This window comes from Cydia pomonella, chromosome 3 (genome assembly GCF_033807575.1).
Source record: "Cydia pomonella isolate Wapato2018A chromosome 3, ilCydPomo1, whole genome shotgun sequence".
In the NCBI taxonomy this organism is placed as follows: Eukaryota; Metazoa; Arthropoda; class Insecta; order Lepidoptera; family Tortricidae; genus Cydia; species Cydia pomonella.
The window spans coordinates 16,423,359-16,449,991 of record NC_084705.1 but is presented as its reverse complement, the minus strand read 5'-3'; the positions used below and the strand labels follow the sequence as shown (position 1 = coordinate 16,449,991).

Here is a 26,633-nt window from a genome sequence, read left to right as displayed (position 1 = left end):
AATACGATTAGGTATATTTTGTGGTGGCGCATCGGGTAGTTATAATTGTGATTATTACTCAGACCATTGTAGCAAAACTTGGGGGTAAGTAATTATCCCCACGAGGGTAATTATGGGATATTTTAACGAAGTATCAGACAGTTGATACCTAAAACTTATTTATAATTTGATTGTAGTATTGAGCTCTGGTAACTACCAGCTGGTAACTACTAACTGTGAAATTATTAATATAATTTCTTGGTAAGTCAAAGCCGTCAAAGGGGTGAAAACATTGGAAAGGTCTAAAAACCATTGCAAAGGTCTCGTCCGTGGATGAAAATTGATTGTAGATTATCATTTTTTTTTATTATTATTACTCAAGCATATGTCCAATAAGTTGTTACGTCCGAATGCGTTTCCGCTCCGCTTGCAGCGGGTAAACAAATGCGGTGACCACGCAGCCTTGGCCTATTGGCCGAGTGCATTCAAAGCACAGGGCACTACTTCTTAATCAAGGATGCACAGCGAGGGGCCTGAATTTTCCTTTTTTAAGCTATCATGATATCTAACTGTTAAAGCGAATCCTCAGATATCGAATTAGAGTCAGCAACGCTTATAAATACGGGATCTTCAGGAAACGTGAGCAGGATCAAACCTACGCATTCAGTAAATGATAAGCTACTGTTTCTTACCAATATTAGTGAAACTAACGTCAGTTTTTTTAGTGTAAAAAAAAAGTTTAAACTATTTAATACATGCATGGTCACCTTACAATTAGCGCACTTCCGTCAACTTTGCTTTATCCATGACAAGTGTCAAATTGAATCTGAGTCTTGTTACTTTTAAATCGTATCTCACTCAAGTGTGGTAAATTATTTTCTTCAGAATCAAAGTGCTGTCATAACATTAAATAAAAGAGATTTTATATTAATTGATGGGGCGTTGTAGGGTGACCGTGATTTTACAAAACTAAACCTTAACTTAACAAAACGTTAAAAACGGGAAAAAGGTTTGGTCGTTTTACTTACATACATACGATGGTGAACGATCCATTAATATTTACACACAACACAGTAGGTATTTGGGGTTAGTCCTGCTCATGAACCACCCTGTATACCTCTGGAGTTCAGCTCTCACGGGATATAGGTAATAGCCTACAATTATTGTGGTGATCAGTAATTGCCACCATCTTTCGATATATTCCACACATGTACCTTAACTGTTAACGTAACGATTCTACAAAACAAGTACGTTTATGTAAAATGTATAATGAGTATACACATTTGTTCGTTTTATTGGGCCTATATTATAAATTAAATCAATGCTCGTGTATGGCTCGTGTGATGGATTATCGCTTAAATATGTAAAGGCCACCTCTTGTTACGTATACTTGCTGAACTATAAGAATATATTTGTAATTGTTTTCACAACAATAAAAGGTATAACGGTATAAATAGTTTAATTTGAAAACTTTTATTGGTTTCCTATTTGTACGCTTGCTGTAAGTACTCATTTACCAACAACTTATTACTATTTAAATTGATTCGATTGAATTTCATGCTCAATTTTACAGGAATAATTCGGATCATTTAAGCGTTTACATTAAAATTTTATACTTCATTTACCAGTTAACCTGCGGGCTCACGGTCATTCAAAATTATCATCGCATCAAATAGTCCCATCCCGTTCTCACCTGTTGCTTGAGTAAAGGATGGCGTGACATCTTGTTCATTTTCATAACAATTGAACGTTTTCATAACTAAGGGTTACACGGATAATGGATTTAACAATATCGGTCTTTAATTAGAGGAATCACCGATTTGTGAAGGGTAATTATGGAATCAAAAATTATAGTGAGAGATATTAGTTATAACATTTGTTCGTATAGAAAGTGTGTTAGTGGAGATTTTGACTCAAAATAGGTAATTAAATAAGGTACGTTGACACGAGCGTGGGAAAGGCGAAGGTATTGTTTCGTTTTGAATGTCGCGTTAAAGGTCAAAAGAGAGAAAATTAACAAGAAATGTACGGCATCAATAACATTTCCAAAGAGAATCACTCTCGAAAAGTGACAATGCGTAAAATAATACGCTATAGGTATAGATATCCTCAAGCTTTCCTATAATAGGTACCTCGGCTGGTATCGAATAGCAGTCGCACGCTATTCGTTACCAAGTTGAAAATATAGTCTACTTTATAATATGCTGCCGCCAATATTTCGAACGATTTCATAATTAGTGATTGCGAGTAAGATGTAACCTACGCATTTATACAACATTATAGAACTTGATTTTAGTCCTCTATTAGTCCTCCTTTCCACAAAAAAAAGTTAGGTTATCAGTTATCACGCATACCTATTATGAAGTTACTATTGGAAGTATTAGAACAAATCAAATTATTTTCAGAAAATATTTTAATTTGTTTTTATTTCAAGTAGAAATACTACCGACCAATGCTGCCGTGACCCCGGTGGCCGAGTGGGTCAGGCACCTGCCGCGATAGCAGAGGACGCTGGTTCGATTCCAGCCTGGGGCACTGGAGGCCTTGGTCACTTAATATATGACATTTATTTCAGTCTATTATGAAGTTTCCGTTGATAAACCAAAGATTAACACTCAAATGTTTCAGACGTATAATAATTGATATATATATTTTTTAAACTGCGTGGTAAATTCTTAGTAATTGATATTTAATTGATATTTTATTATTTTATTTGGCCAAAAAATGCTGACGCACTTTTGGCTATAACAATACATATATAATGGTCGAGCATCGGAAACATAATACGCAGAGAGTGAAACTATGAAGCGATCTCCGTCTGGTGGTCATGGGGTCAAAGTCGGCTGCACCGTCGTGAAATGTTCATGCGGCGTGCTTCGGGACGCAGACTAAACACAACCACTGGCAAGCGCAGACCACTTTGTAAGGGTTGCTTAATACGGAGACTGTTTAAATTTAAACCTGTCATTTTACAGCTTTATTAGCACTTATATAAATTGTTACGTTACTTATTTTCTACTAATTTCCTCAAAGGTTGACTGGAAGAGATCCCATATAGAGATAAGTTCGCCTTTGTTGTATTTAATCCTCTTTCTAACCGTGTTTCTCGTATTTATTTTTCTATCTACAATAAAGAATATGCATACATACATATAGGTACATACATAATATATATACCTACTGACCGGAATCATATATTCATAATTATACAATGTAGGGTACCTAATACCTATATCATCTTATTGGTTAAGCTCCCAGTGACGAGGTAGTGTACGGAGCAGATTAGGCAATAGATTACAAGTTTATGTTAATACCTATCTTTATACTAAGTTATGAGGCTGCTTTTCGTAAATCTAAAGCAGAATTTAAATTTGATGTTTTTACTGCGGATCAGTTCTTTGCGTGGATAATTGTAATAGTGTACTTTAAACCCCGATTTACATCATCTAAGAACGCTTTTACCTGTACAATGGTTTGTGATATTCTGGTACCTACGTTGGGGAGAGTCGGTTATGCGTAGCAGTTTTAGTTAAACGTGGCTATTTTGTTTTTGAAGGTAGTTACAAAACGTGTTTAACTGTGCATATGAAAGTTCAGTATCTACGATACATTCATTATGAAGATGAGCCTTCCGGGATTAAATTAACATAGTCAATATGTATTTTTCCGGAAGCAATACCATTTAGCCGACGAATTGGTTAAAGTTGTGCAATACACCTATGCAATAATCCCGTTTATATTAGTAATTAAATACTGTTAATTGCGTATTTTTGCCTTATCTAGATAACACAAATTAAAAACACACATTAAAAGTTAGAACAACTGCGAAAAAAATTTTTTTTTCTCTTTTTCGCTCGTTTGTAGTTGTAACCCGTGTTAGATTTTTGAGCTTAATTCCACTATGTTAAATAAACTAGGTTATTTAATGGGAAAACTAGAGGTGGTACGATTTAACCGGCGGTACGATAAAGCTGACTCTCCCCTACATACTTAGTATGCAAATTAAATTCAATAAAGCAAATCATTTTATTTCTATTACGTTACAGTGTAACAACGGAAATATTGAATTATGTCATTCTGTGGCTGATTTGAAATCCCTTAAATTAGGAATTACACTGTTAACCGTCCGGTAGAGTAGTGCATCTGGAGGTTCGTCACACAATCCGGAATCCTAGCACCAGCAGCAGCAAGGAGGTCATTGTAAGCAGATGGACTACATTCACACGGCTCCCTACAAACGAGCGGTAAACAGGAAACGTCCGCGCGTCTACGGTTGTCTCGTCGGCATTTATTTAATCGCCATTTAATCGTTAGTTTAATAGGTGAAACTCGTCTCCGGCCGGCTTCAATATCAAGGATTGTCCCTTATTTTTTGTACACTTTCTCCGGTTAAGAAAGATCGATGGTACCAATAATATGGATTTTTATTAGGCGACTGCTGAAGAAGTCTTATTCATTAATAAGGTGAATTTTATTATACCTACCTTTTTACGGGTAATAATTATCAAACAATTATCAACTCGATGCAAGCTTAACAAAATAAAGAATATACAGATACTTTTGACTTTTTGTTATATTTGATACTATTGATGCTGATTGTTTAACGTAAGTAGGTGGTAATAGTGCGACTTAAAATAGTGCAGTAACTATAAAACAGTCTTCGTTCCAATCCAATTTATTAAAAAAATCTGCGGAAAAAATATAAATACATGACGTATCCAAAAAAGCAATAAAATGAAATAACTAACTATAATTTATCAGTCTTTGGTAAATTTTACGAGTAAATCTGTGTAAAAAAACGTCATATCACGTTACATCAAGGGTCAAATAAATACTTATCAATTAGTAGGTATTTCCTGTTCAATTGATAAAACTGGTTAACTATAGCAGATTGTTAACCAAGGGATGAAATGATGTCTTTCACCCGAGTTAAACACTCTACTTTTTATTTAGAATCCGAGAAAAATAATATAGGTACATGTGTTTTTTTTTAAACATGACTGCATTTCTTAAGGGTACTTTCAATTAACGATTTAAGTAAAAAAACGAAATGGCAATTGCTTATCGTAATATATATAAAATATCACTTTTTGCACACTGTTTAGAACAACAATGCCTCTCTTTCAGAGCATGAGAAATTAAAAAATAAATGTCACACACCGTATTCTTTTCAATAAAAAAAGGTTCTTATATAATATAGTTATTTACGATACAAGTGCGAAATATAGGAAATTCGTAATGAGTGGCGATAAATTAAAACACGACCGAAGGGAGTGTGTTAAATCGACACGAGTTGCGAATTACCTATTCGCACATGTATCGTACAAAGTTTTACAGTAAGTACATATGAACCTTTAAATTTTTTACATAGTTACATATTGTGCTAATTTACGCACTAGTGCGGAAAAGTAGCACCATATGTACTGTAAAAGAAATTTACTTTCGGGAATGGAAAAACAGTTACACATCCTAAAGATATGGCAGAGGAATTTAATAATTATTTCGTTTACCAAGTTCGTCCTGTTACTCCTCCTAGTAGTACTAGCAACAAAAATAACTATAAGAAAACAATGACATACTGTGTTAACTCCCTATTTATGAAACCAAGAAATCCTAATGACATAAGGCTAATAATAAATTCTTTAAAAAATACAAATAAATAGCACTGGATACGATGGTATACATACGAAAATCATAAAAAAATAATCTGAAATTATCTCTCCTATAGGTACTTAGCCATATAGTAAATTTGTATATTGAGCATAGTGAGTTTCCTAGCAAACTGAAGGTATCCATTGTTAGACCTCTTTATAAAAAGGAGAGTAAAGATGACATGAAGAACTACAGGCCTATTGCGTTAATTTCTGTCTTTTCCAAAATGATAGAGAAAGTAATATACAGGTCTTTATAATTACTTTGAATTAAAAGAATTTGAATACAAATTAAAAGAATATTATTATTAGAATTAGAAGAAAAAAGAGGAAACTTACTTATCTAACTTCTCTCAAACAAATCGTCACTCTTAACCGCATATCATGCATACATCTAATTTAAGATATGGTATCCTTTTTTGGGGAAACTCCAGCAATAAAGAATCAGTATTTAAGGCTCAGAAGAAATGCATACGAACCATTCGTGGTATCCAAATCAAGTAAAGGATTTTTAATATCTAAAAATACTTAGGTACATTGCCAGGTTTGTATATATACGAAATGGCCAATTTTGTAAATAAGAACCACAGCCTTCAATATAAAGTGAAGTCTTTGCAAAAAGTACCAAGTAAAACAGCATTTTTACAAAAAAGCATACTCGGAATGTCTCACAAAAAATATTAAGATATTTTTTTCTAATTACCTAATTATGATTTACCTCATGATATAACCCTGTTCTGACTATTATTGTTTGCCTGTGATACTTTGATTAGAGTGTGTCATAAAATCATCTGTCAAGATGTTAAAGGTCTTATTTAATTTGTATACCAATAGGCACGACATAGTGATACCAAAATATTTATGTAACATCTTGTACGTAATCTACCTATGGTGTGCATAAAATCCTTGAACAGAGGAGGCAGCTTTTGGTTTTCTACCCATTTCCTTTGAAAGAACAATGTCCCGTCTGACTATGAGTGACATTGTTCTCCTAATGGTATCAAGTTTTTGCTGACTGTGATTACAAAGTAAAAGTCCCATCCAAATAGGCTATTATGCATAGAGACAAGTTTTTGACCTGCCGTGAGAAAATAGTATAAGTACGAGTAAGGTGTCTAATTAATTTCTTAAACTTGGGATCTCACCTTTGTATAGAAATAGTCGTCAATAAAAATGGAAAGTAGTGTGTGAGATGTGAGAATGTGGCCTTTTGACAACTAGTGTTAATAATTTGTAATAATATGTCTGGCGTGCCCTGTCCGGAATCTGTTTTTGAATATAATGAAAATTTCTACTAAAAACTGTACATTAGTATCACTTATTGAATGTTAAATAGGTACTTAAACTAGATGATATTTACTATCACTAAACATATAAAACAATAACTTCTTTGTAGTAATTATTTATGGTTCTCAAGGGTCAGCAACGCTTAAGTGTCTGCTATGGTGTTGCTTATATCTATGGGCGGCGATGACCCCTTCCCATCAGGCGGCTCGTCTGCTCGTTTGCTGACTATACTAACATAAAAACAGCTCGTGATCGATTTATAAATTTTGTCCGAGATCGAGAGTAAATTTTTGTCTAAAAATTTCAAAGCCAATCACCATCATACGTGAAGCCTTGGCTCGTACTGCACTTCCCTTTCCTTGTTATTTCATATATTTTCTAACAAATAATATAGGTAGGATTTTGACAAGTCACTGAACTTTGTAGACATTTACGACAGAACTATAAAAACGGGTAGCGCGACAATTTTTTTCTAATTTCCATGGCCACAATAATGTATATATTTTCGTTGACGGACACTAGTTTGACATCGCCCGTTTCTATCTTAATATTGAGGATAAAATAGAATTTATGTAATCTGCGAATTGGATTTAAGACGATTTTATTTATTACGAAATCCACTTCCCGGGTCTTGTTTTCTAGGCACGGGAATTTGAAATCATCATTTATTTTATTAATAAAACGCTATTGCTATGGATGTTATACCACTTTCAGTGTTACGAGTATTTAGGTCATATATCGTGGAACAATTACAACTGGGCCATATATGAGACAAATTTTAATGAATACACACTAAATATCATTTTTTTATTAGTTCACTGAAAATCCGCAAATGCTAACATATTATATCGTTAAAGCATATGATTCTAATACTCGGACTCATTAAAATACCAAAACAATCTAAACTATTCATAAATATGATCACTTTAAACAATCCCACATAAAGGCTGTCCAAATGTTAATATCATATTCCGTTATATAAAATTAAAATCAACTACGACTATGTTTCTTAAAGTTAGATGATGGCTATTAATGATTAATAATAATCCCAGTGGTATTTACTCTCAATAATCTGTACCCCTAGTGTAAATAAATTCGATTTCGAAACGTGACGTACGCGTTTGCGTTTAGTCTCATTTTGTATTGGATTTAGAAAGAGCGCGCCAAGCGGGACGTTTTGGAAACTATAAATAATAAATAAATAAAATTTTTATTGGCATTAAGGTAAGTACATTTTAGTGTTGAAGTCCCTGACTTCTGAGCTAGGTAAAAACCTGTGTTACAGAAGTCAGTGTCCTCTCCCAAACATAATAGTAACTATTAAGTAACTATTAACTAAACTCAAAGTCCTATACAAAATGAGACTTAACGCAAACGAGTTCGTCACGTTATGTCGATCAAATTTACACTAGGGGTACAGATCAAACATGACATAATAGTTAAAAACAAACGAAAGTGAAAAAAAATAATAATTTTGTAGAACTTGATCTAACTTTTGATGTGGATTTGTAACAGCATAACTTGTTCACTAGATAAGTTAATAATACATAGTTTATATTATTTAATTACAAATATAAATGAGTTTATTATATTAAATTAAAAATCGCTTCTCTTTCCGCACAGTGTGCTATGTTGATAGTTTCTGCCGTTGGGGTACTTCCGTAGGGGTATACATATATGTAGTAACACTAGTAACATACATATACTTACATATTTAAGTACTGAATATTAACAATGTGTGCGATACTGCAGCGGTATCATGGTCGCATTTTTATCACTTGACATGCCTTGCGTCACTTTCGCACTTCCATATTTGTTAGAACGTGACAGGCATGGTGACAAATGATAAAGAGCCGACCATATTAGCCCTACTGAAGGCTATATAATTGCAAATTAAATTTTATATGATATTAGAATCTTATTGGTAAATGGTCAATGCGCACTTGCTTCCACTAACTTGAAACTAAATTTGTATGAGCATATCAATTGATAGTTTTTTATTACTTATTAGTTTCTATATATTAAACGATTTTGTTTACAATATTGTCCCATAAACATAAACAAAGAAATGCATTCACAGTATGTACCTTACTTTCTACCTGTATTTCCGATGCACTCCTCTAGCTTTCCTTGCCCTTACGAGTATTTACTACACAAGGACTTGTTTTAAAACGAGTATTTGTAAAAAAACATGTTTTTAGACTTACTGATTTGTAGTACAAACTAGCCAATTTCCTTACACATAACATACGAACTCACATTCCAATATTCCGGACACAAATACAAATTCTATGTATAATGCCAAACAGAACCAGTATAGCACGGTATGGAGAAAGTTCAGGTCTCAGGTCAAATGGCCAGGTACATCAGCAAGCATATATCGGTGTTAATAGATTCATGTTTATAGGTGAATGCTTTGCGCATACGATATTAATAGATATGTATTTGAAATCCATCTGATGGCCAAGAGGATTACAAAAACTAGAACCTACCTACACGTCTACCTATTCGTAGTCTCGACGCCATTGGCTTTTTGTCTATCAGTCAAAAATTGGCTCAAGGCTCTCTGGTGATAATAGTAGATAAAAAACTGAAAATGTTACTTAAATTATCTCTTGTATATGAACAAAAACACAATATATGTTTTGTTACTTATTGTTGTTTTCTTCTTTTATTTTGCCACGAATAAACGCTCTCTACTCTACCTGTTCACTCACTACACTGCACTGCACTTCCTACCTTTTGTAATGAAACACTTCACTTGACAACTTAATACTCATTTATTCCGAAACCAAATTTACCTTATAAGGGGCTGTAGAAAAATCTTAATAGCGTGAAGTAGCCGATAGATCAGCGACATCTACTGTGAAATTGGGCAACTATAAAAACTAAACATACTACATTTAACACTACCCTACAAAATAATTGATGTAACATTTGATATATATGTATTTATATTATGGTAAATGTTAATGCTTAATCTTACCGGAGGTACCTAATAACTTCTTAGCTAAGAAAACATGAGTTTTCAGAAAATACTGTACCCAATTATTTATGCTTAGTTGTCGTTACAAAACTGAAAGCAATGAGCTTTTCTTGTTAAGAAAAAAAAATAAAAGGAAAAGAAAAAAAAAAGTTTTTACACTAATTGGGTATACTATTTTCAGGGTACGTGTAAATGTTACAGATTTTATTTTTAATGACACACCTTTTAATGACTTATAATACTATGAATACAGTAACGTTATACATTAACGTTTGCATTAAATCCGGTAGTTCTGATTTTTTACAGACTTGTTTATAATGTTAGCCTAATTAATAATTCAAGTTTGTGACCTCGAGCGCTGAATGCAACTTTGTCAAAAAACGAAAAAACCGCGAAAATTACGTTTTTTGTTATTTGGGCGATTATAACCCTAAAGGACTAGTTTTTGATAGTACCATCTCAGGGCGTTTCTAAATTGTACTAAATTTGCTACAATACGAGACTCGAATTGTCTTTCAGAAGATGTCAAAGATTAAAAATGAACAAAACACTTAATTTGGCGATTTAAAAGTATGAATATAATGTTTTCGTTCCTAAATTATACGAAAATGATATATAACTTGCCCTAGGTAGTTGCTATGAGCAGGGAGAAATGTAGCATAGATTGGACCTAATGTGCCGACTCTTTCCCCCATCTTTTTGGGGGGTATACACGGTACGATCTCGTGGCTACCGGGCAGCTTTATTTGACCTAAGAACAATCGTGCCAAGCGGCACCGCCTGAGACAAAAGTGCATACTCACTGTACTTACTTTACTAATTCAAGTTCGATAAAAAATATAAAATATGGAAAAAGACAATTCTGCTCTCGTATTGTAGAAAAGTCTACTTTAAAAACGCCCTGTGAAGGTTCTGAAAAACTAGTCCTTTAAAATTATAATCGCCCAAATCTAAATTCTCGCTTTTTTCGAATTTTGACAAAGTTGGTTGTTCGGCGCTCAAGGTCACAAACTTGGATTATTCATTGAGCCAACATCATAAACAAGCTGCAAAAAATCAGAACTACCGGATTTAACGCAAACGCACCCAGTTACAAAAGGCGACAAAGTTACTGGATTATATATAAAAATAAAATACTTTTTACTCGTTACTCAAACTTAAGGGTTCACTTTGACCCATCGTCAGTGTCAATCAATTCTCAAGTCACGCAAAACACTCCTCTTATAAAGAAAGAAAGTTCAATGTTTTATTTAGGTTAGTATCCACTCGCTTTATATTATTAATTGAACACATGTGATGTGTTTTTTCAAAAACAATACATTTTCAGAAGGTTCGTCCAGATTGCCTGCGTGCAATGTGCAAGAGTGCAATTAACCGCGAACTATTTGGCGTCTATTTGGCGCCTATTTAGCGCAACTCATGCAAGCTCTCTAGAACGCGCAATCTAAAGCTTTCATGCGGTTGAGCAGCTGGATAGCGCCGCATTCTGGCAATCTGACCGCATCTTAATAACTTCATATTTAAATCACCAAATAATGACCTACACTTGCTTTTGTGTTCAACAATGCTTTGCTAATTGAAACTAGGAATAGAAAAAGCCCGATGAAGCGAAATCTTTCGGGCTGTTTTGGTAAATAAGTTTTGCCTTCAGTTGTCAGAGTGTTGTGATAAATAAAATTAGTTAGTTTTTTGTCGTCGCGTTGTTTGAAAGCTCATGAACGGACAATGATATGTTAAGTCATTATTTACTCTTGATGATATAAATATCATTCCTAAAAACTAAAATGCAAATAAACATTTCACTAACATTAGATATTATTTAACTTAAAGTGAAAAGCACAAATTTTATCAACAACATTGAATTTCATTAATTAAAACCAAGGACCGATAAATATACCTAACTATTTAACAAATTACTAACTTATTTTACAAATAACTTTCATAACAAGATTATTGAAAATGAAAGTCATAGAACCGACCTGTACCTACTATAAAACGTCCAAAGGTAATCACACTTCTAGTGTAGTAATTAATATGATGTGATTACAATAAACATATTTGTACTGGCATAAAGATGTTAGATTTTTTTACTACACAATTGATTACTTAGAAAGGCTCATGTAAAAAAACTGACAGACGCCAAAAAAAGACATAATAAAAAGTGGTTGCGCTCAAACGAAGAGACATCAATAGCAGCTATTTTTTTGGTCAATCATACTTATTGGAGTAGAATACACATGTCAATCAGCCACATTGACATTTGTGAAGCTTTAAAAAGTTTTTTTTATAATTTAGCTGCATTTGGACTCCTCACGTGCGTTAATTTATTATTTCACGTATCTACCTACAACCACGTATATATAAGTACTAGCTGTTGCCCGCGACTTCGAACGCGTGGATTTTTATGTCGGTGGCTATATATTCTATACATGAGCGTACTAGAACATTATGCAGCAAAAGATAGCACTAGGGATGGTTAATCAATTGTTAATTATTATACAACGCCTAAGATTTGTTTGTCCCAACCAACGAAGTTTCAAGCCCCTAACTGAAAAAAATGTTCTCGATATAATCCCTCTCAGCTCCCTTAGAAGACTTTTAAGTTCACTATTTAAAATAATGTTCGCTCCCGATGCAAACTTTCAATCCTTTTTCAGCGAATTACGAGATTAATCCAAATATTCAATTCATTTTAACTCCCTTAGGGAATACATTTCTAAACGCGCAGAAATCACTTTTCTTGTTTTCTACTATTGTGTCTTTTTACGACATTTTAAGTTAACTGTTTACAAAAAAATTCGTTCCTGATGCAAACTTTCAACACTTTTTTTAAACAACTCAGGGAATGAATTTTCAAAAACGGTAAAATTAGTTTTCGTCTATTTTAATATAATGCTCTTTTACAAAGTTTCAAGTTCCTAGCTTACTTTAAAAGGAAAGTTCCTAGCTTATTTTAGTAATGTTATATTAAGTATGCTTTTCTAAAAAGGTTTAAAACATTATTTGTACTGGGTTCAAACTTTCGTCCCCTTTTTAACCCTTTTAGAGGATGAATTTTTAAAAATGCTGAAATTACTTTTCGTATATTCTAATAATATGCTTTTAAACAAAGATTCAAGTCCCGCACTCACAAAAATGATTGATCTCCATACAAATATTCAACCCCCTTTTCACCATCTTGGCGGATGAATTTTCAAAAACGCTGAAAGTAGTTTTCTTCTTTAAAAAATACCTTTTAACGAAGTTTAATGTTCCTAGCTTAAATTATATTTGAACCCCATACAAACTTTCAACCCCTTTTAACCCTTTTAGGGAACCCTGCATTTTTAAAAATGCTAAATTTACTTTCCTTGTATTTTAATAATATGTGTTTATACAAAAATTCAAGCCCCGCACTCAAAATCATGTTTGATCTCCATACAAACTTTCAACGTCTTTTTCACCACTATGGGGGATGAATTTTCAATAACGTTGAATTAACATTTTTGTAAACTTATATATTATAAGAAGACTTAAAACATTTGTAATGGATTCAAACTTTCAACCCCTATTTAACAAGTTTAGGGGATGAAATTTTAAAAACACTGAAATTACTTTTCTTATATTCTAATATGTCCACAAAGTTTCAAGTCTCTCACTCAAAAAAATATTTGATCTCCGTACAATATTTCAACCCCTTTTTTACCACCTTGGGGAATGAATTTTCAAAAACACTGATAACCTTGTTTTTCATTTGAATAGAATTCCTTTTTACAGAGTTTCAAGTTCCTAGCTTAAAATAAAACTTGAACCCCATCCAAGCTTTCGTCCCCTTTTTAACCCTTTTTAGGAGTTGAACTTCTAAAAACGCCCCTTCATGGCATGGCATGGTTTCTATTCTAATAGGTATAATATACATATTATCTTATTATGTGTCAGTTAGATATTACTAAGTTACTTTAATATGCGTGAACCTTTCGCTTCTTCCTTCCACGTGAAGTTCTATATAAGTTTGCTGCTGGAATTTTGTATCAGACAGAAATTATCAGTGCTTTTAATTAGATGCAATGTCTATAACGTCGGTCATCAAGTTATAAAAAAAACATTACAAACACACAATACAGAGACACGTTTTTACGTATAGACTACACAGCCAAAACAACATATGTTTTTGTAATTTATCGTAGTTCAAAACCGTTACAAGCTTACGAAACAGGTTCCTCGACGTGAAGCGAAAGTGTTTTTAATTTCGCACACGATACGTTATCGGGCCTTTTGAAGTACAAAATAGGAATGCGGCCTGTCCAACGTTAAATTTTCGCTGCTAAATGTTTTGCGAAAATTATGTGACAGATAAGTACCGAATTTTAATAAGTTGTGAACACGTTTGGAATATTTGAAGTAGAAGTATATTTACAAACAATTATTTAGGTGATATTCGCATTCAAAACATTGCAGCACTGACTTTACTACTAAAGCATTGCTGATTCAGCAATTTAGCGGCGAGAAGCCATCGATTTCATAATAAAAAAACCGGCCAAGAGCATGTCGGGCCACGCTCAGTGTAGGGTTCCGTAGTTACTCTTCCGTCACAATAAGCTAAACTGGAGCTTAAAGTGTTGTAAATGGTACCTTTCACCCGAGTTAAACAAATAGGCAAATTTGCATAATCAGTACCTAATTAAAGTAAGTCTTTTTACTATGAAGGGAAAACTTTTTGCGATAACTCAAAAACAGCTAAACTGATCATGTCCGCTATAGTTTTCATTTAATGTCTTTCTTAAGCTCTATTTCCACGATTTTTTTCATATTTTTTGGACCTATGGTTCAAAAGTTAGAGGGGGGGGGACACATTTTTTTTTTTCTTTCGGAGCGATTATCTCCGAATATATTCACTTTATCAAAAAATGTTTCTTGAAAACCCCTATTAGTTTTGAAAGACCTTTCCAACGATACCCCACACTCTAGGGTTGAAGCGAAAAAAAAAAATTCACCCCCACTTTACGTGTAGAGGAGGTACCCTAAAAAAAATTAAATTTTTAGATTTTATTGTACGACTTTGTCGGCTTTATTGATTTATATATCCATGCCAAAATTCAGTTTTCTAGCACTAACGACCACGGAGCAAAGCCTCGGACAGACAGACAGACAGACAGACAGACAGACAGACAGACAGACAGACAGACAGACAGACGGACATGGCGAAACTATAAGGGTTCCGTTTTATGCCATTTGGCTACGGAACCCTAATGAGTTACACTAAATTCGTGACATGATTCTATCAAAAAGATTGACCCGTTTACCCGTTTCCTAGGCTCGTTTACCGCTGCTGCAACGCTGCAGCAGTGATGCTGCAACAATAACGCTGCTGGAACCGCAATCCTATTGAACCTTGAGTTCCTGAAAACTTATACAAATATTTTTGTTTTAATGCTCGTCTGGAAATAATGGAAAAAAATGGAGAAAGATAATGCATTCAATCGCGCTCTGTGTGCTAACATAGGCAACAATGGTTTCAATCCCAAATTTGATTTTGTTTCATGCAAGACACCACTGGGGATTGAAGAGCTAGCAGTAGGGCATGCAACATCGGATGGTTTCCAATTCCGGAACTGATTTTCGATATTGGGTTCCAAATCCGGAATTCCGGAACTGGTTCTGGAATAGAATGAACATTCTATTTTTACTCGATTTTTTTGTAAAAAAAAATAACAAAAATGTTAATTTCTGATGCTTTATATTTATGAAAGGAAATATTTAACAGGAATTTAATTTGAAGTACAACTCAGGCAAAAATTTCAACAAATTGAGTTGTGTCGTCTTTTCACCTCTTATTTCAGCAATTTATTACTAATATGGTCATTTTTATTCACTTATATATGATACGGCGTATTTATTTGGGGAAACTGCGATTACTAGTAAACCCTTCGATACCTAATTTTATATAATATATTATATAAAAATGAAAATAAAATATGCAAATATTTCTAAATTTCACTCCAAAAATTTCGCTTATGAAGTTGTGGGCAAGTAAATGTATCCCTTTGCAAGTATGAACTGTAAAATATACAATAGTTCATTTAATGACTAGGCACGTTAATACATGTAGCAGCATGCTGCTAGTCTTCCGACTTTTGGCAGAAATGACTAATAACACCAGCATAGTGTAGTTTATTAACAATTTTCAATAACAAACATAAAAAAATGTAAACAAATAAAAGTATACAAACTCAATTTCGGCATTTTCGATATTCCGGAATTGCAATATCAGAAAATTTGTCCGAGATTCCGGAATTTCGAATTGCAAGCCCTAGCTAGTGGTTTCCTCGCTCAATGCACCAGTCTCACGATATAGCGGGATGATCCTGGTAGGACCTCTTTATTCTTAGTTTAGTTCAATTGTTTTTTGTGTAGTTTAGTTTTATTTTTAGGCTTTTTGATAAATGATTTGAAAGTTGAATTTGAATTCTATAAATTTCGGGTTTCCCTTCAGCTCCACAGTTTAATAAAAAATTTCGTAGATACGATTTAATGTATATGTGTGTGTAATGTCCGCCTGATGATACTCAGTCTTCGTAGCCTATGGACGCCCGCAACTCCAGAGGTGTTACATGTGCGTTGCCGACCCTAACACTCCGCACCCTCGTTGAGCTCTGCCAACCTTATTTATAACGGAATGTTTTGTTTTCACTAAAATCATTCCCAATTAAAGCTCTGCAAAAACGTCGACAAATTAATTATTCCCACCTTAACACTTTCTGTTTTCTTAGCTTCTAAGTAACTCAATTAAATCTCGCTTATCACAATCAAATACCGATCACATAGTCGAAGGGAAAGCGGTTTCCAAGTACACGCCGGCGTCTAATTGACATATACAAATGGTCTTTTGTTTGATCAGTTCACACGTGGGGTGTTAGTGAATCTTTGAATATCATAATTGGTGTTTCGTGGAACAGGGAAAAGTTGAGGTACAAAATGGAGCTGTATAGTCGATTACAAAAATATGAATATTACCTTGTCGCAGTACAGTAATGACAATTAAAACAATAACCCACTACTTCTGTTGTGTAGGAAATTACTTAAGTACGCCACGCTTCTGTCAGATATTACATAGTATGTCTATCCCATCACGGAACAATAATGGTGTTCTGGACCTTTGCGAGGCGTGCTTGGAGCCAAAGCCGCACGTCGGGGCCTTTTAATGAATTGTAAGGGATACAACGAACAGATACTGCCTGGCCCGTGTCACGCAGAGGCAGCATCCGTCCGTCGGCCGACCAGTGAGGTGTCGCGAGAGCAGCGTTCTCGAGGGTAGATGTGGAAACATAAGTAGCGAGTTGGCTATATGAAGTCCAGTTACACTACCTACTCTCGGCCCTCACACCGGTGTTGCCCTAGAGTCATCTTAGATGTCGCTTTTAGCGGGGGCCCATCTTGTGGGGGCGAGTCACCATTATGGTATACCATTTTATTAGGCAAGCGGCCGTTTTTATATCCCATAGGCCAGTATTTAGTCCATCACTTTTACCACAGTATTATTATTATAGCTTTGCTTTAACGTGTAATTGTATTTCCTTTGTCAGATATAAATAATGAGTACCTAATTATTACGCGGAATTACATACATTAATCACAGCATGGTAGGTAATTATCTCGCACTTACTCCGCATAAACACGTCGGTCGGCAGCAGATGGATTTATCGATCCAACTCGCTACTCATGTGCTCTAGAGACTCCCGCGATTACGGATAAACTAAGGACGCTAAACACAAAGAATTTCGTATATTGATTGATGATTTGATTTGATTTATTTATATCATAATACATATTACATTATAAATTGCAGGCATTAACATGAACAACATCTACAAGAATTCATATTATGATCGTCAAAACAGATATACAAAAACATAATCAATAAAATCAATTCAAAAATTAAATAATTACAGGATACTAGTATTTTAAAATAATGTCAAGATAGTATCTCCTGTAAAAGATCGTCAAACTCTATACATCGTTCATAAATTCATTAACAGAATACAACGGTCTATCCAACACAAAATCTCTCAATCGGCGTTTGTATGTCTGATCACACAGTTCACTTCTTATATCGGCTGGAAGTCGTTCATAATATGTAGGTCCTATTACACGAGGTTTTTTTTTTTGAGCTAAGGCCATGCGGGGGGGAACAGTTCTCAGCCGTCCCGACGAACGGACATTTATACCCTCAACATGAACGCGTTTGAAATCTGATATATTGTTTCTAACGAATATAATAAAAAAAAAAAAAATAAATAAAAAAAAAAATTCGTTTATTTCAGACAGAATCCATAGTGAGTATTAATAATAATTACATAACACTTAAGCTATGTTAGTATTGTACATGCCAAATAAAAGTAATAAATAACAATAATAATAATTTAGTTTAAGTATCTGCCCCCCCCTGGAACACCCGGCACTTGCGCATGCGTTCGAACCCAGTGTCCCAGAATGGGGCAGTCCGTTTTCTCGCTTATGACCCTCAGGATGGTGTTGTGGCTCCCGCGCACCCTGCGCATGAGTGATGCGATACGTTTACGAATCACCGCGCCAAACCCCTCCGTGTGCGCGTACGCAAACATTGCTGAGGCGCTGCAGTAGCGCGGGAGCCCCAACAACACCCTGAACGCATTGTTATATTGTACACGGAGGGCGTTAAAGGCTCGCTGCGTGTAATTAACCCACAGGTTGCACGTGTATAAAGTTTGGCAGAAGGCTTTAAAGAGAGTAATCTTTACTTCAATGCTAGATCGTGCAAACCTGCGGGCCAACATGTTGCAGCGAACCGCCAGCGCCCTCCTTTCCCTCTCAATATCGCTATCATCTTTTAAGTCCTCGGTCACCACATGGCCGAGGTACTTAAATTGCTTAGCTCTGGCGAGGCCTACACCATTGAGCAGCACTGGGGGCATAGTCGTCACTTTTCGACTCCTTGGATGAAAAATCACAAGCTCACTTTTCTTTACATTGTAAAGGAGGCCGTGCAACTTAGAATACTCTTCACAAGTTCTCATCAACCTTCTGAGTGCTGAAATCGATGGGCTAAGTAGCACCATGTCGTCTGCATAACTAATACTGTTGACAATATGTCCGTCAATTGAGCAGCCGACTCCAGTGCTACTCAGCTCATCGATCAGCTGGTTTACGTACAGGTTGAAAAGCGAAGGAGACGTCAACCCCCCTTGTCTCACTCCGCACTCCAACCCGTACTCATCAGAAAGTTCGTTTAGCCATTTGACCCGGTTAGTTTGATGAGCATACCAATATTTAAAAATATTTACCAGTTCACCTGGCACACCGGTGTTAACTAGTTTAGACCACAGAATATCATACCTAACCAGGTCAAATGCCCTAGACAAATCAAGAAATGCAGCATAAACAGGCGTGTTCCTGATATAATGATTACAAAAATATATAAGGCAAAGTGCGTCATAATACGATGTTCTACAAACAGACGCCTACACGAGTGTCTGGCCGGAGTGAACCAGGATACGTAGTGCGCGTTTTTGAATAACTAAAACTCGTCTTGCATCTGTTGAGTTTCCCCATATTATCGTCCCATAAGATATTAATGAGTGGAAATGCGCATAGTACACGGATCTTAAGGCGTCCCGAGATATAAGTGGTTTTAGGGGGTATAAGGGTTTTTTTTATTGAACCGTCTGTTCCTATTTCTATCGTTCGTGCTTAATTATATTGCTGTCCCGCCTACGATGCTGGCGATTAATGCCACTGTGCGAGCGGCTCAGCAATAAAATTATGCGCGTGCGATAGAGATAGGAACCGTAACCGGCAGGAATGTACGAAATTCTTTGTGCTTAGCGTCTTAACGTTAGAAGGCTTTTATAGAACTGGGGTATTTCAACTATAAATTACTTTCTTCTAGGGTAGGCATTGTAGGCAAGGCTTTTTTAGTTAAAGTAGCACCTATGTATGCAAAAAAATCAACCAGGCATGATCCCGGGCCAGTGCTTACTGTTCAAGTGCGATTATCAGATTTATCTCGTTTAGCCGTACCTAAAGGGAATAATCTTAATACATTATACGTCCGTCTGTATCTAAAAAAATTGGGTACAATCATACACAGATCAACAGAGCCCCAAACTAAGCAAAGCTTGTACTATGGGTAATAGGCGATGATAAACATACTTATATAGATAAATACATACTTATTTCCATAAAACAAACACCCATGACTCAGGAAGAAATAACTCTGTTCATCACACAAATAAATGCCCTTACCGGGATTTGAATTCGGGACCATCGGCTTGAAGTGGCACCCACTAGGCCAGACCGATCGTCTAACTCACTTTATAAACAATAAATCAATGCTCGGGTGATTTAATAATCACCCGAGCATTGATTCGATTGATCGATCGATTGATTTGATCGGGTGATTTCGGGGGATTCTGCTGCACAAATCGACGTGCGTAACGTCATTGTGTACGTTTTCTTGTCGCAGACGCAAAGTCGCCGCATGCTGAGTTAATACCCTCTTATCACAGGCATTTTTTTGAATTGTAATTGAAAGTTATTTGGTTACGTTTTGTACATTTTAATGAAATTACTATTAGTTGATACACAATTTGAATGAGCAATGAGACTAGAAGTTAAAACTTCATTCGATTGTAACAAATATTCCAACCTACGCGCATACAAGTAGTTTTCACTCACTTTAATCATAATTAAAGTAACGACTTACACTTGCCCAATCTCAGACCGGTCGACATAATTACTCATCAAATCTAATCCGACATTCCTGTTTTATCTGGTTATAGATGGCTAATATACATCGATGTGTCGATACACATGGATATCTCGATATCGACGCGGTGGTCGTGTAAACATGAAGTTGATCGCTAATTAGTCCCCGGTGAAAGTTACCGACCGACTGACCACAATCCCAGCCGATGTTTCGGCGGTGCCGATTTTAGATCGATTCTACTTTCGTTTTTGACTACTCTTACTTACCACTCACTATTGAAATATTGATTTATTTTACGTACGTACGTCATTTGCATCTTGACCACTTTGTACTGAGTATTATGATTGTGAATTTGAGCGTGACTAAGCGATGCTGCTTTGAGATTACAAAGCGATAAATTTGATGAGCAATGTCTATTTAGAACTTAGATGCATGCTCGTTGTAAAGTTAAATGTTATTTTTTGATGATCAACCTCTATATTCTTGATGAAGGTGTGAGCGAAGGTTTAAAGTAAACGTCCGCCGCTTCGCTTGTTAAACTAACTGGAGGATAACACTCACTTCCAATACCAAATACCTGTCTATGAATATTATTTTCTGATTGATATTATTATTTCTGTTCGATAATACTTTTATTTAATTTTCATAACATGCATTATTTATTTTGTTTAACTGATAACAGTTCTTAAGGGGAAGTAATTAAATGATCGGCCATTTATTAAACTGATCTGCAAAAAAAATTGCCATTAAATCACTTGGACAGCAAACAAACATTTTGCTGGTAACAAATAAAAATCAAACTACAACTCTTTTCGGCAAATAATTTACAAACGGTCACTACAACGGTCATTATAAACAATATCGATCTGCTTCAGTTATCATTTATCTGCTTAATAAAGAGTTGAGCTGCAAAATGATTATTTGGTCAGCAAGATTAAAAAATTGGTTGGCAGAAAAAACATGTCTCTAAGCTTTTATATTAAAGAAATGGTAATCAGATATAATAAAGTGGCTAGCGTTTGATTTGAAAAATCGCCAGAGTTGCAGGCGGATCGAAATCAGCCCACGTGGCACGATACCACGTCGCCAAAATCTCAGGGTTACCAAAATTTCAAGGTCTTCTAAAGCTGAATCAGAGCACGCTACTACCCATGTAGCCTTGTCTGTCCTACCCCTAGAGAGCAATTGCGAAAACTGAAGGGCGGAGGAAGGGCAGCCCTTCGCCCGCTGTGACACAACGTAGGAAAGAGTGAGGCGACCAGCAAGCCAAAGCTGCGGAGCCGAGTGTAGTGACAGTGCTTCGTCACGCGAGGGCGGAAGGGCTGCTCTTCCGCAGCGCCAAAGCTACCCAGATCCAACAGCTTTACCCTGCCGCAGTTGCGTCCCGGCCCCCTCATCACCCCATCCATATTGTAATTTTTTACCCTCGAATACACCCTTTCCAACAAAGAGCTAGTTGCGCGCATTTTGTGAATGGGCAGTAAGTTTTTTGAAGGACAAAATGAAGGGGAAGTAATCAAATTATGGCCAATATTGTTTTTATTTAAAAATCAGCTGATTAGCAAAGAGGGTAGGTTAGGTTGGTTAGACATGTGCTGATCAACTGATTTTTCAGGTAACCAATTTTTGTGGATCAGGTAAATTGTAATCCAGAATGAAATAATCCGCTTACCCACAGATTGCTTATCAAAACTTGATTAATGCTGGGTAGATTACTGCCGATCAATTAATTAATTTGCCAGCCAAATCAACTTAGAGCAGCTCAGTATGACATTAATTGCGAACTAGATTAGAAATACTTGCTAACCATAAGTTGCTGACCAAGTATACATTTTGGCCGACCAAATATATATTATTTAATATAAATAAATATAAATTATTCTCTGTAGTAAGATTAGAGGTTACTTAAAGGAAATGAGCAGAAAAAAATTATAGGGGGTTCCGTTTATCGTTTTTGGCATTTTGGGTATGGAACTTGGAACCATAAAACACAGTGACAAAATAATTTGAAATTTAATGCATTCATAATGTTCTTTCTGACGTCTCGTGTATCCAAACAACAGTGTCGAGTGCTGCACCAGGTAATTGCACCGTAGTGCGGAGAACGCTCTGTCATCCACGAATTCACCTAATTAAAAGTTGGAGTCTGAGGCGAGGTCGTTTAATGTGTGCCAACAGGTCTGGGTATGTGGGTTTACGGCGCTTCCCAGCGACGTGGGTGCCGCACTATTGTCTACCGACAATTAACACCGTAACTGTACGATTTTCCTAGGATTTCATGTGAATGAATGTTGAGGGATTGTTTTTAGTGCAATTATATGTAACTTATCAATGATACTTCTTCTGAGTCTAGAATTGTTTGATACAATAAAGATGAATAGGAATAGATAATATACAAATTAAGAAAAAAAAACGTGGCGTTCTAGTTCCATGTCTAAAGGGTCCTTTATATTACAAGAGGGATTTCAGCGTTTTCGAAAATACATGTGGTGAAAAAGGGGTGAACATTTTGTATCGGGAACGAAAAAAAATTTTCAGGGAGTTAGAACTTCGTGGGAAATTGAAAATAGTTGTCAGCGTTATTGATGCTGATATTGCGGACTGTACACAAACTACAAGTGTTATCGGGACTATACCAAATGATAAAATACAGTAAACTTAAATAACAAATAGCTAAACTACCTATTAAAAAAAAATTAAAGTATACTTATAGGTCGTCACTGTGTTATGGTGCCCAGAAGACTGGCAGCGTTATCCCTTTCGATGGCCGGGCATAAGTTACGCAGACGACATGGTGCTGTTGAGCGCGTCAGTCTGTGGTCTTAGAAGATTATTAAAAATATGTGAGGGGTACGCGGTGAGTCACGGCTTGAGGTACAATGTGACGAAGAGCCAATACATGGTCTTTGAGGCCCGCAATAGCAAGCTATCGAACGTACCACCTGTTAGCCTTAACGGAGCACTCTTAGACAGAGTACAGAGTTTTAAGTACTTAGGGCATATTGTTACTGCGGACCTCAAGGATGATGCCGACATGGAGCGGGAGCGGAGGGCGTTGTGCGTGAGAGCGAATATGTTGGCTCGCAGGTTTGCTCGTTGTAGTAGGGACGTGAAGATAACGCTTTTCAAGGCGTACTGCACGTCGCTGTACACGTGCGGACTGTGGGCAAACTACACGCAGAGATCGTACAACGCGCTCCGCGTTCAGTACAATAACGCGTTCAGGGCAGTGGTGGGGCTGCCCCGCTACTGCAGTGCCTCGGGCATGTTTGCGGGGGCCCGCACGGCCTGTTTTCACGCCTCCATGCGCATGCGCGCCGCCGCGCTGGTGCGGCGCGTGCGTGCCAGCTCTAACACTGTCCTGGCGATGATTGCAGACCGGCTCGACTGTCCCTACATCACCCACTGTTGTGATAGGCATGTGAGGACAGGCGTCGGCTAGCAGTATAGCATAGCATAGGCATAATTATTATAAATTGTAAATTTATTGTATATTGTAGTGTTCTTTAGTGTCTATTTCTATTATAATGTGTGTGTTTGTTTTGAATGTTGTACAAATATGAGCCAAATAGCTTGAAATAAATAAATTTTAATTTTTTTAATTTTAAATAAGTAAATCTGGCCCAAGTAGCTGCTAGCCCTTTGGTCACCAGAGGCATCCGCAAGGCGCTGGGATATCTCTTTGAACAGATATTTTGCGCTGGCCCACCACGGTCCCAGAGTTCCGACGCCAAACGGCTTAAATATGTAACCCTCGCCGAGAACAGCATATGTGCGCCGCTTGTTTTATTCCGCGTTGTAGTGTTATCTGCATGTGCATTTTTATAGACACAAAGGCCAATGATCAAAGTGACTATAAGGAACTACGGGAAAACATTAGTTTTAAAATGTTACAGAAATAAAAAATAAAACGTTATTGAATATAACTCTGAATTATGAGGCCATCAACATGACATTAATTTTATTACGTTTGTGAAAAGGTACATGCAATACCTACTGACGTACAATATTGCAAATAATATTTATTTATTTTTACTACCTGTTTATAGGTATATTAAAGTGGGCTTCTAGCATTAGCGGATCTATATGAATTACCTATCAAATATTGTATAATATATATAACAATTGGTAACATCCAGGTCCCGACCGATTCGTGAGTCATTGAACTACCATATCACGAGAAGATCGGTGAAAGTGGACTGCAGCATACGTTTAGTTAGCACCAATAACAACTGATAAGTGCGGTAATAGTATTAATCACTAAAAATGGAACGCAGGAGTAAAAGTTTTAGCGAAAGCAAGAGTAAAGCCTAAAATGTCATTGACCGCCCGCGGTATGTCACGTTCTTAACTTTTGACCGTCAACATGACATTGACGTGACTCTCGTAACGTACATAGGTAAATACGAGTACTTTGCACTTAGAAATTATTGTTTGACGGATTTCACTTAGTGAAAATTGTAAAATATTTAAAGTGCGAAATATAAGCGACAATATACGTAAAAACTGGTGCTTACGCCAATTCTTGGGATTATTTGCCAAAGCGGATCACAGGCTTCCAGGAGCCGTGGGAAAAAAGCCGGGACAACGCCAGGAAGATGATGATATAATCAACAATATCTAATATCACTACGAAAATATTACCATCCTTGAAATGATATGAGAGTACCTATACTGCGTACCTATTTGTTTTTCTCTGGCGTAAATAAATTGAACGCTGTACTTATAACACGTTGTATGGATTGTGAGTAAAGTCAGAATCATAATTAAATCAAGGTTAGACTACGATCACGCTGTTTGGTACTGACTTGATAATGCAGTGACCGCCATACTTGTACGTAGCACCTGGCATAAAAACTCAGCGTGGTTGGACTCAAGATTCTTGAGGTGGGGCCGATATAACAGATCGATATTAACACGTTGCCTGCTCACCATACTTCACCTAAAGTGCTGCTCCCACGCCCCATACAAATTTAATGATCCCATCGCTGATGATCGGACTATTACTGAAGTTAATAAAGAGGTAATGAGCTTTTGATCCCACTGGTGATACCCATGGCCACTCAGAGAGGATTACGTGATCCCACCAGTAATATTCATGGCAGCCAACGTGTTAAGAAGGTGATTATACGTGAAGGCGCGTTGCCATTTGTTGATGTTAATATGGAACGTGGAAGTTTTACAGTTTCATTCCAAACCATTATTTTTGGAATTCTAAAAAGTTTTCATGGAGATAAAATTTAAAATAAGCTAAAAGAGTATTGTTGTTTGGCTGATGAACTGAAACTAAATTATTTTTATTAAATCCCTAAGAATTATCTATGCAATATGGTGAATACTCTCGTAGCCTTACACCACAGCCTACTCGTACCATTTTAGATCATATACTGAAATTTGCTGGATTGGTAAAACACACATATTACTCAAAAGCTGCCAATGGCCAAATGATGATGTAGTGCGTGTTATAAAATCGGTATCCGGAACCGCATGGGCAGCATGTGCGTGGGCGCACCGTAACACCAGTAACAGCAATTGACGCGGTGTCAATCGACGGGAGAAAGTGTAAACAAAGACAAGACACGCAAGCTTTTTGACCGTTTATTCTCGCGTACATTTATCCGTATGATGTGTTCTTAGTTTTATCTTAAAATACATATGACAGATAAAAAATTCAAAGTCTGGACTGGGTTTATTATTAATTGGGTTCTTTTTTTTGCGTAGGTACACATGTCAATAGGTTAGCTATCATCGAAGTACTTAAGAGGAAAAATTATATTTGTAGTCTAGACTCAACATGATTGGCTCACACAACGCCAATTACCTACCAAAAATACTTGGATCTAGAATTAGTTACCTAAACTTGTTTACGGGTTAGTACTTAAAAAAGATTACCTCTTTATGGAATAACCGTTATCAGTTTATACTGTATAATCGTTCTGGATATGACTTGATATGAGATTAAAGTCAAAGAAAGAAGATCGGTCCAGTTTAACATTAACAAATTTAA

General features: G+C 36.1%; 3 protein-coding genes across 3 annotated transcripts in view; 2 read left to right on the top strand and 1 right to left on the bottom strand.

The window, feature by feature from the left end:
• The window catches only part of LOC133516167 (uncharacterized), a 60,872-nt gene that overhangs the window by 2,559 nt on the left and 31,680 nt on the right, over nucleotides 1–26,633 (top strand). The window lies entirely within an intron of this gene.
• LOC133516642 (uncharacterized) lies at nucleotides 18,303–18,833 on the bottom strand. Its single transcript, XM_061849658.1, has one exon. It carries the CDS (start codon nucleotides 18,831–18,833, stop codon nucleotides 18,303–18,305), a length of 531 nt encoding a protein of 176 aa, XP_061705642.1.
• Nucleotides 23,418–24,068, top strand: LOC133516641 (uncharacterized). The gene has a single exon (XM_061849657.1). The coding sequence runs from the start codon at nucleotides 23,418–23,420 to the stop codon at nucleotides 24,066–24,068; it is 651 nt and encodes a 216-aa protein (XP_061705641.1).